At 35.9% G+C, this 25,604-nt stretch overlaps 1 protein-coding gene across 2 annotated transcripts in view; it reads left to right on the top strand.

Annotated features, from left to right (window-relative positions):
- Positions 1-25,604, top strand: part of LOC145664964 (uncharacterized) — a 69,034-nt gene that overhangs the window by 30,310 nt on the left and 13,120 nt on the right. Inside the window, exons 9-12 of one of the 2 annotated variants that reach the window (XM_081732116.1) lie at positions 5,681-5,763; positions 12,240-12,306; positions 18,499-18,523; positions 23,295-23,353. In XM_081732116.1, the coding sequence (XP_081588242.1) occupies positions 5,681-5,763; positions 12,240-12,306; positions 18,499-18,523; positions 23,295-23,329 (210 nt within the window). In that variant the 3' untranslated portion in view covers positions 23,330-23,353. The remainder of the gene's footprint in view (positions 1-5,680; positions 5,764-12,239; positions 12,307-18,498; positions 18,524-23,294; positions 23,354-25,604) is intronic. The other variant, XM_081732115.1, reaches the window with a different exon arrangement.

Raw genomic sequence — 25,604 nt, 5'->3', positions numbered from 1 at the left:
TCGATTTCTGTGGGCGAAACATTTAACCGCGGCTGAAATTCACCGGCAGCTGGTAGAGGTTTACGGAGAGGCTGTAATGTCTCGTCAGCATGACGCAGAATGGTGTTGAAAGGTTGCGGCTGGTAGAGAAAACGTCACCAACGAGGAGTGCAGTGGCCGATCGAGCATGGCATCAACAGATTTGAACACAGCTCGCGTGAAGGAGCTGATTTAAGACAACAGGAGTATCACGTTACGGCATTCATCTGTTCCCGCACTTGAAGGAGCACCTAGAAGGCAGTTGCTTCGCTTCAGACGAGGAGGTAATACACTTCGTGACAACGTGGCTGAACACGCAAGAACAGGATTTTTACCAGGAGAGATCTTCAAACTCATCCTACAATACGACAAGTGCCTCAACCGATATGGAAACTATGTCCAAAAATAACTTAATGTATGTATCATCTGTTCGCTGTATTGGTTGTATACACGTTTCAGTGCAGACTTTGTAACCTTACTTTCCGAAGACTCCTCGTCCATCTTTCTATTTATTTCTATTTTTACTCTATGACCACCAGCGTTAAAACTGGAAGTAGTTGATTTCTTCTAGTTCCTTATTAGTAAAGAGATTAGATTGGAGATTGTATATATTTTTTGGACGTTTAGTTGATTACAGAAAACCGCCTCTCGCTATCTATTAGGTTTTCATTCTATGATGATCAATGTTAAAACCGGAAATGATTGATTTTTGCTACTTTCGGTTTGAATACGGGGTTAGAAGATGGTACACACTCCTAGAACACTACATCGATTCTAAGAGACCGCTTTCTACTATCTCTTATCGTTATTGCTCTGTAGATCGATATTGATACCGAAAGTTGTAGTAGATTTCTGTCATTTCTGGTTTTAGTAGAGTTAAGGATGGAGATGAAATGTATTCTTGGGACTTTTAATCGATTGCAGAAAATCGCTTCTCTTTATCTATTACCATTTTTACCCTATTGATTAACGTAGGAGCCGGAGAAGATTAATTTCTACCACTTCCAGTTTGAAAATCGTCTCCTAAAACGAACTCACAGTTCCGTTGCCAAAGGCCCCAAAAGGTAGACGTTGGCCAATAGGTGTAATAGGAAGTACTCGTCTAGCCCTATCTGGAGGTACTGTTATTTAAGCCCTAAAGCCTCAGGAAGTTGGTCAAAAAGGGTAGCAAAGGTCATTGATGATTTAGAGAAACTTGAGGGGTTTTAGGATGATATCAATATAGGAATAACATCAGTACGGAACCGCATTTAGCATATAGGAGAAGCATCCATAGAGGATAGCCCTAAGCTGACATAATGATGTCATTTGGAAATTTTGAGCAGCAGTTTTCACATGGTGAAGAATGATCTCTCACTAGTTTCACCCTGTTCCTGAAGTTTCCTTGAAACAAATTGCATGTCATATGCAACGTTTTGAAAGGTTCTATACTAGACATACTTTTTCTTTCGAGATATCTAATTTTGAACAAATCTTCGACCCATCACCTATGCCAACATCTCAGCTTAGCGCTATCCTCTATGCATGCTTCTTACATGTGCTAAATGCGGTTGTATACTGATTTTATTCCTAAAACCTCTGTTTTTCTAAATCACCAATGACCCCCTTACCTTTGCTGTCTTTTATGACCAACATCCTGAGGCTTTAGGACCAAAATAACAATACCTCTAGATAGGGCTTCACGAGCACTTCTTATTACACCTATTAGTCAACGTCTACCTTTTGAGCCCCTTGGCAATGGAACTAAATAAACCCCTTTTGATCCTCTTCGTTCTGATTAAATTTGGTGGTGGTCCATCAAATAATTCTTGAGATTTTTTGTCTCCCGGACGACGGGACGGACACACGGACAGGGTAAATGCATTAAAGAGTTTTGATAAACCAAACTCTCAGTTACATTGGGGACATCACACTCCTATACGTCACCCAACAATAATATATCGATATAAGTTTGTTAAGCGCATTTAACTAATTCACTATTATCCTGTTTTTGTTTTTATCTTGCAAGTATATAAGAGTACTACTCGCTTTTTCACATACCTTTGCACCCTTCAAAAACAAACCGCGTAACTCAATTTGTATCACTCCGCGCATGAGTATTCAGTGATTCGTGCAGGAGAAAATGCTTCGTCTGTTTCCCGCAATATTTCTGCTTCTGTACGTGCAAGTAATCCTTCACTGGTAACCTTCCTGTCTGCATGGCCATCATCAAATATAGCGCGCACTCTGCGTATTTGTCAGTGGCTGTAGCTATTTCCCTGTTAAATTTAATATTTTTGTGTAAGATGTCAATCCACAGATAGAGATGTGCTTTTAATTGAAACTAAAATATTCTTAATGTGTTTTAAAAATACAATAATTGCTACCTAGGTTAAACAAGTGGAATTTCTTGGGGACTATTTTCTTATGGAAGAATAATGATCACTTGGCTTATTGTAAGTGTTGCTCACTACTTTTTTAAAGAATCGTAGTCAGACTGTTTAGTCAGTTTCAGAGAACTGGACTGCAAATGTTACCAAAAGAAAAACTGAGCCCTTGTACTACATTTCTATTTAATATATTAAATGCATTATACTTCAGATAATTGGAGAGCCTTTCACTGGATATATAAAGTTGTAGGCCTATTATTTTAAAGATAAGTAAGAAAGAAAGATAAAAGCTATTTCACCGATTCGAAGTAGCGTAACGTCTGATGTTAATTCTGTATGTTATAATCAGGGGTAAAATTGGATCTGAAAAGGTAGGGGACGGTAGCAAGCGGCATGACGTCACGCCGTCCCCCCGCCTATCCTTGCCCATTTTAATTTTTTAGGGACTGGGGGACGCCGTACATATTTTTTCGAGGTCGGGGATGGCGTTCTCCCGCGTTCCCCCACACTTTTACCCCTGGTTATAATTCGCATATTGATTTAAAAAAACGATCGGGTTTAACCCTTAATATACTAAGCGAGGTCCTCAAGGGACCCCAGAGGGTGATTTTTGGTGATACTGCTGCAACTATAAGAATCAATTTATTCTGGATTTTTATGTGTGTCCTGCATCCGTTTGGGATATACTATCTATTACATAATTAGGTCAACGATGCGTTCGTTTAAAAAAAAAAATACAAAAAATAAAAACACACTTGAAAATGTAAAAACTCCATTGTTAAACTTGTATTTCAGATTTACGAACACAAAAGTATAAAATTGTACGAAAAACTGAATATTGCTCAAGTAAACGTAATATTTGATGTCAACAATGCTCATTTAACTTAGGTATGCTTTTAGACATCCAAAAAATAATAATTTGAGTTGCAATACTATGTTGAGAAATTAAAATAATACTTGGGATCCCTAGAAGACCCCAGCTTGGTAAACAACGTTGACGAGTTAGGCTTGGTACGTTAAGAGTTAAATGAACATTTAAGATTCGCAAGAATGATTGTCCTTTCTCAGGAGTAATAAAATATCTGAAAAAAATCTTCAAGGGATACTAAATTGTAATCTATTCAATAAATAAACTTTTTTCTTTTTTTTTTCAATGAACACTTATTTGATTCTCATGTTCTCTTGCATCTACTTGAGAGTCACGTAGTGATCCGAAACACAGTCTTGAAATGGACAGGAGTAAAATAGCATATGTTTTTAGTAGATCTGCTAGTCAAGCTAATAAACATAGTAAGACAACAGAGACTAGAGAATATAGTAAGATCCAATAGCTCTGATTCTAATCTTCCATGTTATCCCTTGACGCTATGGGCAGGCTAAATAAAATTTAGTAGTGATAGATTGAATATTTTGAACCATTAATGCGAACTGCCTGATATACAGAGGACGAAGATTTATGGTCAACCACGATTACCCATGATTTGTAGTTACAGGGAAAATTTAAGAGATTGTTCATTCCGGCATCCAGGCATGGACGTCCGCAGGGCTTTTTCAAGGGGGTAAAATACCAGGGGGGGGACAAAAGGCCGACACACAAACTCAGTCGCGAATACACAATATTTTGATACACGAGGGTACATAATACATCAAGTAAAACAACAGTTATTTACGCGCGTATGCTTATTAACTACAGTAAATAATCTATAATACCAGATACTATAGTATTTAATATGAATATATTTAGTGTTATAACATTTAAGTAAGCAAATTAGTATGTCTTAACATGCACTTCCAGAAACGTTTCAAAACTCAGAGAGGCAGCGTCCCCTTTCCCCCTTCCCCGCTGCGGGCAGCCATGGTTCCTAGTGTTCTGTGTCTATATTTATATGCTACTTCAAAGATTCAGGAGAGAGAAAATGCATCTTGGTAATCTATCAGAAGTCCATGCCATTTCATTTTCAATCTCCCGCTCTTCGATTTGTTTCTTAATTTGTTAGCTCGAGGTTTTCTATAAACTTTTTAGTCTGTTAGTTGGCAACATTTATGTTGCACACTGCCGTCTGCATTGTTTACAAGTGCTGCAAAGCTTCGTGAAAAAGCGAATAGTTGCTTCTGTGAAATCCTCTTAACATGGTCCACTACATTCAACAGACGATATCTAACCAACGAAAAGTGAAGTGTAGCCAATCACATTGTTAACCATGCTGATTCTGTTTGTAATTTTTCGTGAATGTCCAAAATTTGTACTAAAAGGCGAAATGAAAATTTTAGTTCATAAAGATATTAAGTTTATAGTTCTATTGTAATTATTATTTATTAAATATTGTAGTTATTCTATACTCTATCTGATTCCATACTCTACATGACAATATTTTTTAGTATTGTCATGTAGGTAGAGAATTTTGGTAGTCGTATAGGTGGAGGAGTGTTTGCGTTAAGAAAATATTAGATCTCTCTTTGAGTTTTGACTTTATAGGTACTATGCTTTACTGATCCACCAGAAATTATTATACGTGGGTCATTCAGAAAGTAATGCTTCCAAGCCCACTACTTGGCCAATAGTACTGCGAACATTCTGAACTGTTTATCATTAATGCACTGATGTTTAAGCTATAGAATGGCATTGTTCTAGAGTAATGGAGCAACCCATGGCATCCAGTGGTGGTGCCCGGTTGAAACAGCGAGCTGTCATTGAACTTCTAACTGCGGAAAGTCGTTCGCCCAGAAACATTCATCGCCGGGCACGAGTCATGATGGAGTACCACCACACTTCCTCTCCTCCGGGGAAAAAAAAATCAGAGTTGTCCAATTTGCTGACAAAGGTGTTGACATTCTGCCTCATCCTGCCTATACTCCGTATCTTGTGTCCGGCGTTGACTCTTCCCCAAACTTAAGGATCACCGTAATGGCCAACGTTACAGTTGTGACGCGGAAGTGAAAGCAGCGGTTCAGCAATTGTGTCACCAGCAACGACCACAGTTCTTCGACGACGGCATGAAAAACCTTATTTCACGTTGGCGCAAGTGTGTTGCCCGTAATTGGGACTATGTTGAAAAATAATGCTACTATTTGTAGCTGACATTGCAAGCTTTCTACTGATAACTGTATGATGCTATTTGTCAAACACAAATAAAGATATCGCCTTGAAGGCATTACTTTTAGAATTAGCCTCCTAAAACTTCATATAAATGAAATTTGTGAAGTTTTGAATGTGTCTTCAAATGCACTGTGCATTTTTCGTTACGTCATCTATTTAATGTGAAAAATTAAACATCTATTATTGTCTATTACAGGTTCACCTAAGGCATTCGTATATGGAGATCTCGTCATGCGGTAGACGACTGGATTATCCAGATCACTTTGCCTATATTGCTGGGTAAGTTCATCATGCTTTTAACTAGGGCTTGGAAAATTTTCTTCTGGCTTAAGGGCCACAATAACAAATCTGAATTTGATACATTGGCCTACATATTTTTTGCCATAAATTATAGTTTCAGATGTAAAAAGGCTATCGTTGAAGATAATAGCAATTAAATGCAATATAAGTGGAGATTAAAAGCATTAGTATGTGATTTATGTACACTCATGTGCAAAATTACTGTCGCATGTCTATAAATATGTTGTTGTAGGAATATAATTTGATAACGAATTCGCCTGGTATTTCTTATAATGTTAGTATGTGTATAATCGGCAAAGACGTGTATGTGGCAAATTTTAAGTCCAAAGAGCTGTAAATAAGAACAATGAAACGAAAATAAAACATTCTTGTCCGTTTAGCAACATTTCGTTTTACTCATTCTAATTTTCGTATTTATAATTCTTTTTCTATGAAATTTACCACAAATATACATTTCCCGATTATACACATAGTATCAGTTTTAAAAGCACCCTGCAAAATCATTATCAAATTATATTCTTACAAGAAGAAGTTATAGATATGCGACAATCATTTTGGACATGAGTGTTTGTTCAGAGTTGTAGATAGATCTAATTCCTCTAATGGTGAGTTATTCGTGTTACGGTTCAAGGTAAGTTCAAAACTGAATTGTATAATGAGTTTTATTATAATTTGTTTTCAATCCATCCAAGCTCATAATCAGTGCTATTGACATATAATTTGGGAGTAATAACGTCAAAAAAAGCATGGTGCTAGACTTGTAGTTCCAGTTGCCATGACGACCTGACGCTCGGGATTTTTCGAACCTGCTCGTAACGTTTACAAGCGATGTGTTCATATTTTAGACAACTGGTGTATCGCTGAATAATACAGGGCGGATAATTCATGTGTATATGTGCTTGTGTTTATGGTATTATTTTTTGTTTGTTTTTCATGTGTTCCTGTATAAGTGTGCTCAAAATTTGTGTTATATAAATAAATGAAAATAGTACTAAGGATATGGTTGAAAAGAATTAGATGTCATACCACACATCAAGCTGCTCCTCGTCTTGTGAGGGGGTAAAAAGAGAGAAAAGAAATGTAGCAAACTGGAGAGACAGATTGTAGACTTATCAGCTTTCCAAACACAAACGAAATAAAACATCAGATGTCGATCACCTTTCTTTTAAAGAAACATTTTTTTATTTATTTTTTATTTTTATTTTTTTATTTTATTTATTTTTATTTATTTATTTATTTTTCATTCACTTCATTCATCCACATCATGTCAGACGAGATATCATGCAGAGCTTCCTTAATTTATATTCTGTATGAAGTTTTGGCAGTTTTTTTTTTTTTTTTCTGTAGCCATATACATATACTTAGAAATGAGATTTTTACTTGTTTTGTATTTTATGCTTTTGGCCTGACAATCGGCAGAGCACTTGCTTGAAATATTAGTGTATTTACTTTTGTAAAGTTGACAAAGTAAACCTACAAGTCAAGCCTGGTAAATTCTGTCCATATTTTCATATTTAAAACTTTGTCGTACCTGTACAATGAACAACAGAAAGTATAGCTGAACGTCATAAGAATTTCCCATCGTGAGTCAGTCCTCGTTTTAAAACCGTTAAACCAATCATTTTTTAAACAGTTCTCTTCCAGTTTGCCTCATAAAATGAACCAACCTCATACACTAACTAAATAAAGTTTGTATGTAATAGGGCTCAGAGGATAATAGTTTATATCAAACTCAGATGAAAATCCTTGTTGAATTATATGATTGTTGATGTTTTCAGACTTCTTTCGAAGCTCTTTCACAGGGTATTTTCAGAAGAAATTGAAGTTTGCTGCTTATCAGTAAACCACACCGTATTATTCAAAACACAAGCAAGTAAAAAAATAAAAATTAATAAAAACTTTAATTTGCTGACAGTGAAACATGACAACAGGTGCCATCTTATAATTCAAATTCAATTTAGGTGACTTTATTGTAAAGAGAGATTACTATGTCTGTTTCAGTTATTATGATTTACACTTATAAACCGTTACATTATGACCGCCTCACCTGAGAGAAACAAGCACATATGTCAAAATCATAAAGCGTTTATACGTAGCCCTAGCAGAGGCCTCCCGTTCCTAGCAAATGTGGTGTCGAAATTAGAAAAGGTGTCGATTTATCAATGTTTGATAAAAGACAAATTCGGATGGCACGACACTTTAAAGCTGGTGTCTCTGAAACGCGCGCCAATTGAGCTACTCCCATATCTTCTCGGCAAGCACGTATCGATGATGCAGCGTTACTTTGATACCAGAGGCAAGCGGAAATAATAGTGCGTTGTGCATAGTGACCTCAGGTCCATAGTCAAATCCTCTGCTGCTACAACAGGTAGTATGATCAGGGCAGTGTTTCCGAGCACTTAGTTCACCGAGCTCTTCTGCACATGAGCCTGTGTTGTGTAGCTCTAGACCGAATTGGGTGACAATGCGAAATAGCACTAGATCGACGACAGGGAATAAAATGAACAAGGATTATCGCCAGTGGATTATGAACGAGTGGGATCACGTCGTTTAATTTGACGAATCCATATTCCCAGAGTGTCACAAATGGCGAACGTGTAATCGGCAGCTATGGTACGTAAATGTACTGTTGAAACACGCGAAGACACTGTAATACCATAGGCGATGTAATGGATACGCGAAGGTACATTATTCGAGTATTTAAACGTCGTGACAGCGCAAGTGCATGTGTTCATGTCGAACTATGTTTCTTATGAGTGGTGGCTGGCCATTACCAACAGAAAAATGCGTCATACCACACGGCCAGGAGCTTGGAAGACTTGTTCAAGGAGCGTAATAAATTTTAGTTAACTCTTTTGATGCCAGTGGCCGACCTGTTAGACGAGTGATGTCTTGCAGTGGCAGTGCCGTAGGCCATCCTCATGAACGAACAAGTGTCTCGGGTTCGATTCTCGGTGGGGACACTCGATGGAGAAAGGCCAGCCATCCTGAATGAGATTTTCCTGGTTTTTCTTCATTCACGCCAGGCAATATAATGCTCCCAGACCGCTTCCTTCCTTCTCCTTCTTTTCTTCTCCGATTCCCCGGCCGCCAAGTGAACTTTGTGGTGGACAAACACCGTGTGCGTGGGTTTTCTCGGGGTTCTCCCGTTTCCTCCCACTTTCTTCAGTCCACCTTTTCATTCATTACTCATTATCACCGTCTCCTTTAGCCTAACCGGCATAATCGTGGGACGTAAAACTCCAATATTTCATTTCATTTCATTTTTCCGATTCCCCGGGTAGTGTGATCGCCGAAGGGCGGCATCCATATTACGTGACGAGCTAACATGGCCATAGATGCCGAAAGCCCAGAAATCTAATTCCTAATCCTAATCCTGAACGAACAGGGTCTCCATCTATTGATTCAGGTAGTAGCTAGAAGCGTTTGAAAATCATGGCCGATTGGCTCAATGCCTTCTTATTCAAACCATGGCCTTCTTATTCTCCAAATATAAACCCAATAGAATATTTGTGATCGGAACCAAATCACCACCGTCCAAAATATACAGGACCTTCTGTTGTGATTATCTTACTGGATGTCCTAGGACATTCAGTGTCATCGTACTTACTTAATGCGTCGTTGAGTGTCTGTTGTTTTGAGGCGAAAGAAGATCTTACATCTTATTAAATAGATGGTCGTAATGTAACAACTAGGGCCCGTATTTTTATGTGCTAAAAAACTGTAAAATATTTATTTTTTTATGTGCTAAAAATTAAAAAAAATTAACAAAAAATAACAAGGAAAAATATGGGGAAACGCCTAACATAAGAAAAATGAATACTGGTACTCACCAATAGCTCCTATTCATCAGATGTCGAAATTCCATAGACATTTCAGTGAATTATTAACATATTTTCCAAATTGTTCATCGTAAAGCCATGTCTGTTGTCACGGAATAATGCCTTATATTGAGAAAAGAAACATTCTACATCACACCATGTTAACCTCGTGTATTTGAAGAGACCCATATCACGATTATTCACACAATCAACTTCACTTGTGTTTTGGCCTTCCAACACTTCAGATATTTTACATACGGTTTTATAGCCAATGTTTTTCTCAAACAAATCTTTAATTTTTTTTCTTACGACTTCAGTTTTCGAAGTAGAAAGAACATTCAGCTTAATTTGAACGCACTGTACTTCTTTAACCGAAGTACTCAATAAATCTCCCATAGTTTCTAGTTTCTTTATAGAATGAGTCTAGAAACCGACGTTGGCAGATATGAAAGCCACGTCACATTTCAAGCCATTGTCACTTACTAAATTTTGAACAATTTCAATGGATGAAGATCGTCTGGGTTTCGTTTTATTACTACAGACAGAAATGCTTCAAAATTCTCCGTATAATATAGTACTGCATTAAGACAAGTACCCCAGTGATTACGAGTGTTGGAGGAAATGAAAGATCCGGATTTGTTTCTTTGAGAAGTTCAATTCTAGTTGGCGATTTCACGATTTTATTCCATTTGACACTAACTTGTCCACTTTAAGACAAAGGGTTCAGATTTTTTTTTCACACAATCGATGTAGGGCGTGTACGACACAAGTCATGTGAATCATATTAGGGTAGCATACAGAAAGAGCTTCACCAGCTTTCCTCACATAAAGAGCACCATCAGTCAGAAAAAGCAAAACATTGTCATATTTCACACCACTCTTCCACAAAATGTGCAAATATTCATTGAACAGCCTGGCAATTGTCACGTGATTCATAACTGAAAGTTCTCTAGAGGCTAGCAAGAAATGTTGTTTGGAAATTATTTTAACATTTTTCAGTACACCTACTATAACATTTCCCGATTTTCTAACACTAACAGAATCACTAGTTTCATCAGTGTTCATCCATTTTTTTAACATAGTACACTGGAGTACTTTTGTGGTTTTAGAAGAAAGAAAAAAAAAAAGATTATCTTGCCATGCTATTCTCATTAGCTGAAATTATTTTGTATTTTTTCTATCTATCTAACTATCTATATCTATCTATCTATATATATATATATATATAAAGTTTTGGTTTGGATTTACGTATTATGCAAGAGAATAGCCCTTAAGACATAGATGCTAACATGAAAAACACAAAACGCAAAATACGAAGAGAAAGACTGGACTGCGGATGTTATGCAGTTCAGGTCTTCAATTTTTTTCATAGCATTTAGGTAGATAGTTTTTCCGAAGCACTGACTCATCTGAAGGACTTAAGTTCGTGTATTTGGTAATATAATTTTGGAGTTCAAAATTGTAAATTGTTTACCTTATACTGGGGTATGTTCCAGAAACGAACGCTTTACATAAATCTAAATAGCACTGTGTATTTGTTGTGACACTGGAAGATGAGGGTGCAGTAGGTTTTCTGATGAGTTTATCGCAATGAAACATGTGATGCAGCAGCAATGTTTACTACCTGACAAGTATTCCAGTACCTGGAACGTTGATCTTACACATTTCGAACACGGTTGACAAAATAAGATTGTACCGTCGGTGGTAAAAATGTTTTTAAATTTAAGTACGTAGTTTTCTAAACGTTCACGCACACTGGATTTCACTTTGAGCATCGTTAATTCACATATCCAAAAATATGTACTTCACCACTATATGACAGTGACAATTAACAAGAGTCTCACAACTTGGTTCTGTATATAAGATACTGGCGTCAAATATCTAGACTGAAACGTGATAATGTTACGAAGGAAAAAGACGTTTGGCTGCAAAAAGCTTTTGGCAAAAGTGCGACAATTAGGGTAGGATTTTGAAGCTGGACTGGAAGCCCTAGCATCATCACGACTAACAAATCACTTGTTGGTAAAGACAATGATAGAGCACTTCAACGAAACCCTTCTCCTTGTTTAGTAGCCTACGATTACCTCCCTATCACCTACGGTCACTCGTCCTCCCCTCAGTTTTGGCTTCAAAGACAAAGCGCTCCTTTAGAAGCTCTTTGTTTGGCACAAGTTATCCCAGTACTGATAAGCAGAATTTATGACGACGCTGTTTCTGCAGGTGGGAAATTGCCTGCAAATATGACGGATAGATGTATGTAGCCTATTTTTTCGATGTTAATTTCTTTCGAAAGAAAGAAAAAACAATTTTTTATGAAATTTAGATAAAAAATAACAAAAAATTATTAAAAATATGCATTTATTACAAAAATGTCCAAAATATTTATTTACATAACTTTTTTCAGAAAATATGTATTTTTATGTGAAATAAAATTTGTAATTTACACTTGCAGACTCTTAATTGGAACAATAAACTTTATTTTAGGCTTGTACGTGTTTGGGAAAAAAAATATGTTTTTACATACAAATCTGGGTCTTAGCAATGACTCATCGATATGTAAATAAAGTGCAAATAAGAAGTAAAGCCGTTGAATTCTGTGTAGTAAGCTTAAGTGTACGTTTTGTTCTTTTGCAGGGAAACAAGCTGCAATCTTGCCACGAATTTCACTTGTTACGTGTTCTACAGTAACGACAGAGAACAGGTAAATATACGTACTACAAATATAGAAATAACTTACAATTTATGGGATCATGCACTACTTAAGCAGTTTAATGTTATATTGCACTTATGTGTGGCAAATTAATAAAATGAAACTTGAGTAGTGGAACTAATACACCAGCGGAGTAGAACAGGGTTAACTCTTTTGGGATTTTTAAGGTAAATTTTAGATTTTCAGTCAAGCAGCTACTGCCACTACTTATTCTAGGATTTTGGTTCGTACCTCATTCTCTTTAGAATAAAGCAACCTTCCAAATGGCACCATTCGCATGTCCGTAGGTTCCAAACGGTACCATTCATATGTCTGTATCATATAGAGTGGATTTTAAACTGAAGACCAATGCCTTTTAACTCAAACAATGATAAGGAAATTGTAGAGGGGGAAGGTAGAAATGAAGGAGGAAAGAAGCCATAACACGTGCACTCTGATGGTTATGTCGACGACATATATATATGTGTGTGTGTGTTCTTGGATCGCATAAACCTTACTAGACGGTATTTGCGAGAGAACAAAAATAAGCCTCTTGAAGACCAAATAGATGACGTTATGACCCCCACCATCTTGACGAGCTCCTCAAAACAAACTGTTTCGTAATGCATGTACGACTGAACAATTAAAAAAAAAAAATCCAGCAGTTATAGGTTCATAACGAGGAACTACATAATTTATACGGTTTACCAAACATTGCTAGGGTCATCAAATCTAGGAGGCTCAGGTGGGCAGGTCATGTAAGAACCAGAATGGAAGAAGGTAGGAACGCTCTCAAAGTCTTAACTGGAAGACCAATCGGAAAACGACCATTAAGAAGACCTAGGCACAGATGGGAGGACAATATTAAGATGGATCTCGCAGATATAGGAATACAAAGTAAAAACTGGCTCCAGTTGCCTAAGGATAGAAGTCAGTGGAGAGCTTTTGTGAAAGCGCCATTGAACTTTCGGGTTCTATAGGCCATAGAGTTAGTTAGTTAGTTAGTTAGCAGTAATAGGTGTTAAATGAGCGTTTAAAACAATACGTACGTATGGTATATATATATATATATATATATATATATATATATATATATATATATATATATATATATATATATATATATATACCATAAATTCCAAAAGTGTTAAGTGATTTTTTTTGTCATCACGTTTATATTATTCCATACCTACTCTAACCTACAGGATGTTGTTTGTATCTTAAAGAGCATTTGATAAATTAAAATACTGCATAACATTTGTAAGTTTCGTAATAAGAGAGAATCTGTTTGGGCGACTATTTGGGGTATTCAGTAAAGTTCATTCAAGAGTAAAAATGGACTGTCAGCAGGAATTTTGCTAAAATTATAATTTTTTTTTACATACCATTTGAAGAGTACAAGGAAAAAACACGCTAAGTCCAAATTACATGATTTATTTGTCTCTTCATGCAGCTAAAGACGGCATCTTACCAATAGTGTAACAATACTGCTAAAGTAACAGCTTGATCTCATTTTCTAAACAATTGAAGAAATCCCATATAAGGAAGAACCCGCTTTGTTCATGCTTTAAAACCGCTCTCGTGAAAAGTTTATGAAATGTGACTTGGCGTGTTTTTTCCATGTACCCTTCATCTCTTTTTAGGATTTTACATGTTTACCAGTTTTTATATTATTATTATTATTTGTGTTTCGTACTTATTCTGTCAGGAAGCTCTACATTCACATGATAAATAATAATAATAAAGTATACTGTGACTTTTACGTTTGGTTAAAAAACAATAGCTTAGTGTTAAGTGTGTTTTTTTCACTAATTTATGAGTTTGTAACGTATAATAGGACAGGGTTCCCACCGACATGGAAAATCTGGAAAGCCTGAAAAAATGAGGTAATTTAGCTTACTGGTTAAGAGAAAGTTCTGGAAAAGCAAGGGAATTTGATTTTTTTTAAAAAAACTGAAAATTCTAAGTATGGATTTTTGCTTCTCAGAGCCTGTTTCTCTTTTTGTCTTACATGGCTATTTGGTAGTGGATATTTTATAAAATAAGTTAGTGTATTGGGGAAAAATTCTCTATCTACACACACATACACACATACTATATATAAATGTATACAATAGTAGATGAGGAACACTCTGCTCGAGAAAAATATAGCTGCTTTTTTATATTATATGTAGATCTGGAAATTTGTAAATTATGACCTCGAAAACCTGGAAAAGTCAAGGAATTCTTGCTCACCATAAAAGTGGGAACTCTGTAGGAGAAATTCCTCTTACAGTCATCTTTCCAAATAGTAACATGTAATTTTTTCGACTTCAAATATTTTCGTGGTTCTTCATTAGAGGGCACAAAATTTTGTATCAGTGTGGGACAGAATACTTAAAACAGAATGAAAAAAACAAAAGAACCACATAATATTTAAGTTATCAGAAATATAAAGTGTACCATAATTTCCTCAAGAATTTTGCCACTCAATAACAAACAACCAAGATAACACAGTAAAAACAGTAATCACATCATTGAATACAAAGGATTATCACGTTTGTATAAAACAAGAGTGCATCGTATTGCGGCATAGTAGCATCTTTTCTCCGCCGGAAGTGCTAGGAATATTGATGCTATTATGACGTATACGTGTGAACTGAAGCCTCTTTGTGGCTATGTGGATAGCGTACACGTCTTCGGCGTGGGAAACCCGGGTTCGGTTCCCAGCAAAAGGTCATATGGTTCGGATTCCATGTTAAGTTGCAGTTCTACGTCTCATATAGTCTCGCTTCTGAAAGGGAAGCTAAACTCCAATCTAAGTAACTAACTGGAGCCTGTTACATCCTTCAATTTGCTAAAAATCAATCCATCATGATGGTGCAAGACACAGGTAAAAGTCATCTAGAGACAAAACAGTCCTTGGGTTGTACTGGAAGCTTTAACAAGCTAAACACCAGTTTTCGAAGCTGTTGGATTAGGCGCTCTTGTGAAAATAATTCTGTTCTTGTATGTTCTCATCAGGATCACCTTAACAAAACTTCTATGACGTGAAATAACAGTTTCGTAACTCCTGCGCGAAAGATGAGAGATGTTGAAACAACACAAAATGTGTGTTAATTCAGCACCAAGCACATCGCCTTCCGAGCATACCAGAAATACTTAGTTATGGCTTTTAGTATTTGCATTGGTTTTTATTGTTTGGTATAAGCAAAGCTTTGCGCAATATATTAGGCATTTATGCCAAGTAATGAATAACATTCTATGTTTCCTGTAATCGATTACAATAATACTGTTGTAAACCTGTGAATCATCTGACAACAGTTACATGGATAACAGTTCTGCCATTTGTTTTCCGTATCTGTTATTCTTATGTCTTAGCACGTAAGAACAGAAGATGACAGAACTGTTACTCATGTAATGGATAGCAGTTCTGCCATCTGTTTTCCGTATCTGTTATTCTTATGTCTTAGCACGTAAGAACAGAAGATGACAGAACTGTTACTCATGTAATGGATAGCAGTTCTGCCATCTGTTTTCCGTATCTGTTATTCTTATGTCTTAGCACGTAAGAACAGAAGATGACAGAACTGTTACTCATGTAATGGATAGCAGTTCTGCCATCTGTTTTCCGTATCTGTTATTCTTATGTCTTAGCACGTAAGAACAGAAGATGACAGAACTGTTACTCATGTAACTGTTGTCAGACAATTCACAAGTTTACAAACCTATTATTGTGGCCAATTTCAGAAAACATAGAACATTATTCGTTGTTTGGTATCAATGCCAAATATACTGCGTAAATTAACAAAAAAATTGGCTACTTACCAATATTCCTCCCTTGAAAAATTTAAAGATTTTGACGTTTCGGAACTCTCAGCTGGTTTCTTCCTCAGTGGCAAGGTAAAAAGGATTAAAACGGAAAGGAGATAAAAGGAGTAAAACCAGGAATACATACCACTATATAAAAATAACGTACAAAACAGATCCTGAGATAAACAGAGCAGAGTGAAAAGAAGAATGAACTGAATAAAAAGAACGCACCAAACAATAAAAACCAGTGCAAATTCTCACAGCTAGTAACGAATTATTTCTGATATGCTCGGAAGGCAATGTGGTTGGTGTTGAATTAACACACAAGTAACACGCTAAAGTGGTAGTCATTTTGTACTCCTCCTCCCTACTAGTAATCAACAGATGTTATAAAATGTACTTGAGAAACTAATACAGGATTAATGTCTGCCGCATGTGCAAGGGGCACATGTCGCTTATGTGAAATGTTCTGAAAGAATTTCGCGAATTTTTGCATCTAATGGTATGCTCCTTTTTATTACTCCATACTTAGACGTCTTGGAATCTTGGAGGATACTCTGATACATGTTGTCATACATATTGATAAGCATTCCAAAATAGCGACTTCCCATCAGCAATAAGATGCCCTAAATGAGGCCGAGATAATGAGTTATCTTTGTCAGTTACCACTCTTAGCCAAATATTATGTGGAACAGGAGTGTAAAAGGACTTTTTTCCAGTGATATAACGTTTGAACGCATCCTTATGAAAATAATAATACGTAGATAATAATACTGCATTGATTTGAATTTAGTATAAAAGCAGTTACATAAAAATCATACTCGCATTACAATCGTAGCCTAGTACTTCACACTTCGAGAAAAGTTTATTTCACACACGCAGGACTGTGCTACCTATATCACTCTCCCCGTGACCGTGCCGTGCTGTTGCGTGACCCGTCGACGTCAGATTGTTAAGGAAATGGATAATGGTAATACGTGATGTTAAGGTTCGGTTTGATAAGACACTTAAAATTTGCTATTAATATATTTTCAGTTCACTTCTACCGAGTACTCAAGTTGACCTGAGTATACTGGTTAAGTCAAAATAATGGTCCCAATTTGAATGACCAATTATTCCATTTTAATGAGACGCAAATAAACATTTTTTGTGACATATTATAAATGTTCAATGTGCCATCCACATATTGCGTGACACACAACTAGTCTATAATCAAGTTCCTACCACTCTTTTTAACATGTCAGGGTCGACTTCGCCCACAGCTGCAGTGATACACCCACGCAATTCAACCTTTACTGGATTGGCGTTGGCATAAATTAGGATCCAATGGCTAGATTTTGATTCTGCATGGATCTTTGGGGGTCTGAAATAATAGTTAGTTATTTAGTTATTAGAACACCAAACAGTTAAAAGTTATTTTTAAGTGTAAAACGCCAAAAAAGTTATTTTTAAGTGTAAAACGTCAAATCAATGATTTTTAACGCTGTGAAATCACAAAATGCTATTGACGAGAGCAAGTTGACGTCTGAATCTAATATAAATAAAATAAAGAGTTTGTTTGTGTGTCTGTCTGTCTGTCTATGTGCGGCCTGGGGACCAGACGAGTGGACCGAGAGTTACCAAATTTTGGTCAGGGTTACCTTGGCGTATGCCCCAGATCAAGACGAAGCCCCTTTTTCAAATTTCGAACCAGGGGGGTCTCAGGGGAGCGTTTACCGGAACCGACTTGGGAAACAGACAAATTAACCTAGAGTTACCAAATTTTAGTCACGAATACCTTGGTCCAGGCTCCAGACCAGGGTTAAATGTTTTTGTCAAAATTCGAACCACGGGGGTCTCAGGGAGGCGTTTACTGGGACATGTAAAAGTAGTAAAAAATGACCGATATTAGTGTCGAATTCATAGTTTTCGCGGTCGCTGGAATCAATGGTGAACTCCGATCGCATTAACTTCCAAATTCACGCTATTCGGCTCGGGGGGGGGGGGGGATACCAGGACATGTAAAAGTAATAAAAAATTATCGATATTAGTGTTAAATCCATAGTTTTCGCGGTCGCTGAGATCAGTGGTGACACTTCCATTAGCGATGACTTGCAAATTCAGCTACAATTGTATGCAGACCGGGAGTCGGCATGGGAGATACCAAGACATGTAAAAAGTAGCCCAAAATGACCGATATTAGTATCAAAATCCATAGTTTTCGCGGTCGCTGAGTTCAATGGTGATACTCCCACAGGCGTTGACTTCCCCTGTGCGAATCATGGGTATATACAGCCCCCGTGCGAATCATCGGTATATTCAACTAGTTTAAAAATAAAGTTAAAAAAAAAAAATAAGTATTTAAATTTCAGTTCTCATATATAAATCTATATAAATCATGTTACTTCATATTATTCTTCCTTTCAATTTCAGATTCGTGTTCTTCTTCAAAGTATTGGTAAGTAACTGAATTTTAATATATATATTTTAGAGCATACGGAAGACAATGTGAAATGATGTAAGTTTAACCAAATAAAGTTCTCATTTTTACGCAAATTCTGTAATAAAGATCATGATTGCCTTCAGTGAATTTTATTTATCCTTGAGAATTATTTCGGTTCGTTAGTCTTAAACCTTAAAACTGGTCAGTTTCTTTAATGTAGAATGGCGACAAGTGTTTACTGATATTGACAGCGCGTTCTTATAAATGATATACATAAAATATACAGGAAGATGTGATGGGTTTGTGTTCAAGCTACGTTAGCGAAATCGACCAGACGAAGGCTGAAAACTAAATCAACTAAGATAATTGTCAAGGTTAATTAAAATTTGAACTACAAAGGTATTCTTTATTTTGACTTGGGTTTCCTTACTTCTTTATTTATAGAAAAAAAATTTTTTTTTTTTCGTATGTTTCGCCCAAACCGTTGAACTTTGTTGGAGCTGAATGAATGTAGAATGAAAGTGAAGCTTAACAAGAAGGTAATAGTGTTGGGCTAATATATACAGGGTGGTCCATTTATAATGGTAGTAGTAAATATCTCAGAAATCGTAAAAGGCAGAGAAGCAAAATTTTGCACCAAGAAACTATAAGGAGAGGGACAGCGTCCTAGGTATTTTGTAACCTTACCGGATGAACAGTTTTGCCACCCTACATGAAGTTATGATATTTTTTTAATGGCACTACATCAGGTTATTACATTTTCCAAATCAACATGTCAAACAAAAGCTTAAAATACCACATTTATTATTCAGCGTTGCAAACCAAGGATGTCATAGTATCACAGACATCCAAAGTTTGGAAGCCTCTATCACACATACAGCATAACGGAGATGAACAGGATAATGCACATTGTAAGTATCTTAGCGTTGGATAATATGGTCATGGTATGGCTTGTTTCGAATGAATAGGAACGAACTTACCAGGGCTTGAAGGTTTAAATTTTTTTGAAAGGCTGAAAACGGCGTATTTGTGGAAAATACTTAAAATGATTCTTGTTTTTTTTCTCTTTTATAACATTACAGCAATAGCTTTTAGTTGCTGTAATTACAGCAAGTTCTAGCATAATTTAAGCAGTGTTTGCAAACTTTATCAATGTTTATCGTATCTCCGGAACAGTTTAGATATCGAAGTGCTGTAAACGACAAAATAATTGTACGTTTATTGCAAACCGTAAAAGTAACTAGATATAATACTTATTTAAGCATTTTTTTCGAAGTAAAACCTTTGAAAAAAATTCAAATCTTCAAGTCCTGGTAAGTTCGTTCCTGAAACAAGCCATACCATGACCATGATATCCAAGCTAAAGTACTTTCGATGTGTATTATATTGTCCATCTCCGTCAGGGGCGGATCCAGGACCGATTTCTGGGGGGGGGGGGGTTGTCATACTGTCAGTTAGAGCTACTTTTAAGAGCTCCAAACTCTGGGATGGGTTTTATTTATATATAAAATAAAAAAGTTCCCTCTCCTGGGGGGGGGCGATCGCCCCCCCCTGGACCCGCCCCTGATCTCCGTTATGGTGTATGTGTGATACGAGGCTTCCAAACTTTGGATGTTTGTGATATTATAACATCCTTAGTTTGTAACACTGAATAATAAATGTGGTATTTCAAGTTTTTGTTTGACATGTTGATTTGGAAAATGTAATAACCTGGTGTAATGACATTTAAAAAAATCATAACTTTATGTAGGGTTGGCAAAACTGTTCATCCGGTAAGGTTACAAAATACCTAGGACGCGGCTCCCCTCCGTATAGTTTCTTGGTGCAAAATTTCGCTTCTCTGCCTTTTACGATTTCTGAGATATTTACTACTGTCATTATAAATGGACTATCCGGTATTTACCTCACTGAAAACTGAGAGTAACTTTTGGATACAAAATACAGGCTGATTATTTCCAAGCAAATATTGTCTTAAAGTAGCTAATCATTTGTTGTTAGTTAACAATATTGCTCGTAAAATGATCAATTATAATTAAGAATAATATATTTCTCAGAAGAAGCGATTACTGTAGGAACAAAAGATTACATCTTTCTCAACAAGTGAACCGCAAATCACGTATATGAATATTGTATGAAAATAGCAGGGTTGGCAAAAACCATGGTTTTTATTGAAAAAAAAAGTTTTTTTTTGTTGTTGTTGTTTAAACCCGGTTTTTTGGGTTTAAACCAGGTTTTTTTTTTTTTTTGGTTTAAATAATTTGCTTTATCTATTTATATCATATACGGATAGAAGTAAGCTTGTTTTGCCTTGGTGTTAGTATGCAACAACCGGGTTATGCTGGAAGGGGTCACATAAGCTTAAAGCGTAATCCAAACAGCTTCTCGGCTTACATCCCAGAGAAATTGTCCTCCATTTGAACTCGAAACCGGGACTAATTGGCCACAAATGCGATACGTCTGCCGACTCACTCACGAAGGACTCCTGATAAAAATACGTTGACTGATCTTTACATATTTGTTAATATAATCGTCAAGAGTTATTAGGACAAAAGGACAAAAAGATAAAGAATTGCACAAGTGGAACCATTATACAGAATTACGTATGGACAATTTCAAAGTACTACAGAGTACAGAAGAACTAATTTAGTCCAAGTCAGTTCACTACGACTTTTATTAGTCCAAGTTAAAGAAATATAACGACTTACTTTGCATATCAGTAAGAAGAGTGAATAAAGATACGAATTATTTGAGTCCACTTTGGCTCTGACCCATTTATACATAAATAGTTACCAAAGATTCTTGCCTCAATAATTGCCTGTCGTGGGGTTTGTATGACCTCCCAAAAAGAGTACGGCATTTCGATGTATTTTATCAATAGTAAACATTATTAAAACGAAACAATGTTTAGAATTTTCCTTTGGTTGCATAACAATAATAACAAACTAAAAAATTACAAAAGAAACATCCATAAAGTTACATAAAAAAAGTTGGTTTTGTAATATAATCTCTTTCAGTAAAGAATGGGGAATTTAGGTCTGAATATAATACGAATAATATATGGGAGTGAAACGTGATAACCCACAAATGTGTGTTCATCAAGATTTTACGAATAGTTACACTTTTACGAAAATTTTTCGTTTTTTGGTTTAAACCAGTTGTTTTTTTTTAAACCAGTCAACCCTGGAAAATGGTAATGTCGATTAAATGATTACTGAAGTTATGATTTGTGAGTATAATGCAATAGAAAGCGGTGTTGTTTGTAGACAGCAAAGCCAAATAAATTGTTAAGCTTTTCTACTGTTAATTGTAAAACAACTCTATGGCCATCTCCAAGACTTACAGGATGGGTAAGAAACTAACTAAACTAACTCACTCTACGGCTTATGGAACCCGTAGGTTCAATATCGCGTTCACTAAAGGTCTCCATTAACTTCTGTCCTTAACCAACTGGATCCAGGTTCTACTTTGTATTCCTATTTCTGTAAGATCCATCTTAATATCATCCTCTCATCTCTAACTAGGTCGTCGTAATGGCCCTTTTTCGTTTGAGTTCCCGGTTATAATTTTGAAAGCGTTCATACTTTCTTTCATTCTGGCTACATGACCTGCCTACTTTAGTCTCCTAGACTTAACGATACTAACAATGTAGGATAAAACTTAAACCTTATAAATTATGCAGTTCCTCGCTGTGAAATTTACATCGTACCCCATCCCCGTCCCCCTTGAGTCCGAATATTCCCGTCAGGGTTTAATTTTAGATATTACAGTCTGAATTTTCTTCCTTCAAAATAAGCGACCATGTTTCATAATACCATATAGCACAATAGACATAATTATAGTTGTGTATATGTTAAGCTACAATAAAAATATATTTATTCCTTGTAAAATTACTAACAGTAAAGTACAACATATAATGTATCATCATTATCACCATAGGTATTCTGCCATTAATGGCAGGTCACTTGCCGCAGCTGGGAAGCTTCATGCTCCACGGTCTTCCGCTAACCTCTTGATCTTCATGTACGATTTTTCTGTTTTCATATTGTCCTTTATTTATAATCTCCTTCGCCCCTCCCTGATTTTCCTGTCACTATTCCCTCTGACACGTCTCTCATGATACAGTTCCTTCTTAGTCAATATCCCAACCAGTTTCTCTTCCTCTTCTTAATAATATTTAAAATCGTTCTTTTTTCTCCACAATTTCTAAGACCCTTTCATTCGTTTTCCGCTCAACCCAGCTATTTATCTCCATTCTTTTTCACACCCACATTTCGAAAGCTTCCAGTCATTTTTCATCATTTTTTGGTAATGTACATATAATGTAAGGTATAAAAAATTAATTACCTTGTGGTGAACTATCAATTGTGGTCCAAGCTTCAAGAGATGGCTTGCAAGAAGAGACATCCCAATATTGAAAGTTTAAAGCAGTCAGTCTCTTCTGTAGGCAGCTGCAGATTTTCCAGTTGAAGTGTTGCGTAATGGAATTGATGAGTGGTCACAAAGACTTAAGGACTGTGTGCATGCTAATGGTGGCCATTTTGAATAATTATTTGTGATTTTAGTTCATAATGGATTCATGTACTCATGTTGTTAGAATATTAAAATGTCTCCAACCATTTTGTATCAATGTACTTAAAAAAATTGGGGACAGTATTTATGGTTAAGACTAGGTAATTTCGTTAATCCACATACTGATTTATTACAGTTGTTGAAAATAGCATGTATTTTGTCGTATTGATTTGTGATAATACATAACATTAAATGTGTGATACTTGTTCCGTTTCAGCTCAAGGTTTCAAACGTACTCACTGGGCTGTCTAAAAAAAGTCTGAAGTTGGATTACACGTAAGTACAGCAGCTGAGTATTTTCAACAAGTTAAATATTTTGATAATTCGTTACCCTTGTCATTCACTCTTAGTTATTGATATATTGGTGAAGTGTTTCTGCCAACGCCGAACCCTCTGAGACGAAATCACGTTTGTAGCGGAGAACGCAGGATACTTTCTGTGGCGGAATTGCCATCTTGACGTACCACAGAGCCACCTATCTACATCCAAGTAATATATTATTGTAAGCAAAACTTTATATTCAAAAATTAATTTTAAAATTTACTTTACGGTTTCTGCGTTCATTTGTTTAAGAGATTTGTATCCTTTTTGAATCGATTTTTTTTTTTTTCGTACACGCTGTATTTTGTTTTGCTGAATACAAAGAGATTGTTGAAATGTATTGCTGAACCAAATTTCATACATTTATATCTAAACTGTGTTCATAGAGTGACCCTTATGCAAACAAAGTGCAGTTGTATCCCTCCACCTCTGCTTCCTCTTTTTAGCGGAGTTACAGCTTTACCTAGTGTATTTTTTTTTCTTTCCGAATCTTATTAATGCTAATAGCTGATATGCCATTAAACTCAGAGGCTAGGGACATTATATCGTGTATTGAGAGTAGCTTATATTTTTCACAGTATTTGTGAAATACGTTCAGAGTTATGGATTTCGCACCGCTCGTTAATGGTTTTCCTGCCTTGTTGTTGTGTATACTTGTTTAGAGACAGAGGAATAGAAGCATTACTATTATTCGCCATGATGCTAATCCAACTTCTGGACTGAAGTGAAAGACTAGCGATTGGTGACGAGACTTTTTAATAATGCAAAACACGACTGCTGATATTTCTCGTTAATTTATATCCTTCTAATGAATGCAGCAAGATAATACTTTTTACCATTTCCGTATTTGAATCTTGGTATTTAAGAATAAATGAAAAGCATATTTAATGCAGGGGTGCCCACAAGGGGGGGGGCTATGACGCAAACTGCGTCATTGAAATATTTGGGGGGCTAAAAATCTATATAAATATGTTTGAGGGGGTGTAAAAATTAATCGAAAAAGTTTTTTTTTTTCATGGAAGAACATCTACGGATAGACAATTGAGGGGGGGCGTCATGGACATGAGGGGGGTGGGCACCACTGTTTAATGGTTTATTATGGATTCTAATTGGATCTATTTTCAATGGATGCATCCCTTCTATGTTGCATTTCGGTTGCTGTGGCCAAACAAATACGAGCCGTCCACGTGAGTTTGTTCTGTATAGGATCACTCTAATAGTGAAAACGGTTTAAAATTGTACTTATAGTAAAAATCAACATTTTCACCTACCGAATGCATTACTGGTCTTTGTCCTTAATGTAACAATTTTATGGTTTCGTCAGTTTTTAAATAATATAATGTACTTTAAGTAAAAATCTGCTTTCAATGGAAATAAAACGTAGTATGTTTGATCCCGTTAAAGAAAGCTTCCATTGTATGAAGATGTATTTTATGCACATGAATAACAATGTTCTTGGTACAATAATTGATCTAATGATATGCTTTTGTTCCTGTGACAACGAACTTTAAAATTCGTAAACCGTCATGGAGTGTTTGTTTTGTGTGTTTGTTTTTTGTAATATTTTACAAATATTTCATAGTTCTTTAATTCTTATATTTGGTCAAATGCGATACTATTACAATTAATAGTGAAAAACATTCCAAATAATAGTGTGAACAGTTAAAATTGTACATACTATACACTGAAATAAGATGTCGAGGTAAACAATTGACGATCATTTATTTCATGTCCAAATCTAATTATTTTACAATTTATATTCATTTCAATCTAATTTATTATTAATGAATGACTTGTTAATACTCCAAGCAGTATGATATATTGTTCGTGCCAATATCTAACACAATGTATCAAAGAAATGTGATAATTATAATGCAGAGCTAATTTCAACAAGTGAACTTTTTTGTGCAAATGGCGGCGGTCATTACATGAACTATCATAGAAAGACAGTACCATAGTACATGAAACAATTAGAGTTTATAGCACTTTTGAGATTAAGGATAGTTTATAACAAACTTTCATTACTGCTGTACTGGAAATGTTAAACTCTAATTATATATTTTAAACAATTTGAACATAAGACTAACAATTGTATTTAATTAACATTTGTAGCACACATGGGCTTAATGTCCGGTGCAACTATGTGAGTGAGCTTAGAGTTAGTAAGTTAGTGTATAATTTACTAACGACTTATTTTAATTCATAA

Source organism: Thermobia domestica, chromosome 11 (genome assembly GCF_964235325.1).
Source record: "Thermobia domestica chromosome 11, izTheDome1.hap1.1, whole genome shotgun sequence".
Lineage (NCBI taxonomy): Eukaryota > Metazoa > Arthropoda > Insecta > Zygentoma > Lepismatidae > Thermobia > Thermobia domestica.
This window is presented reverse-complemented; position numbering and strand designations above follow the sequence as displayed.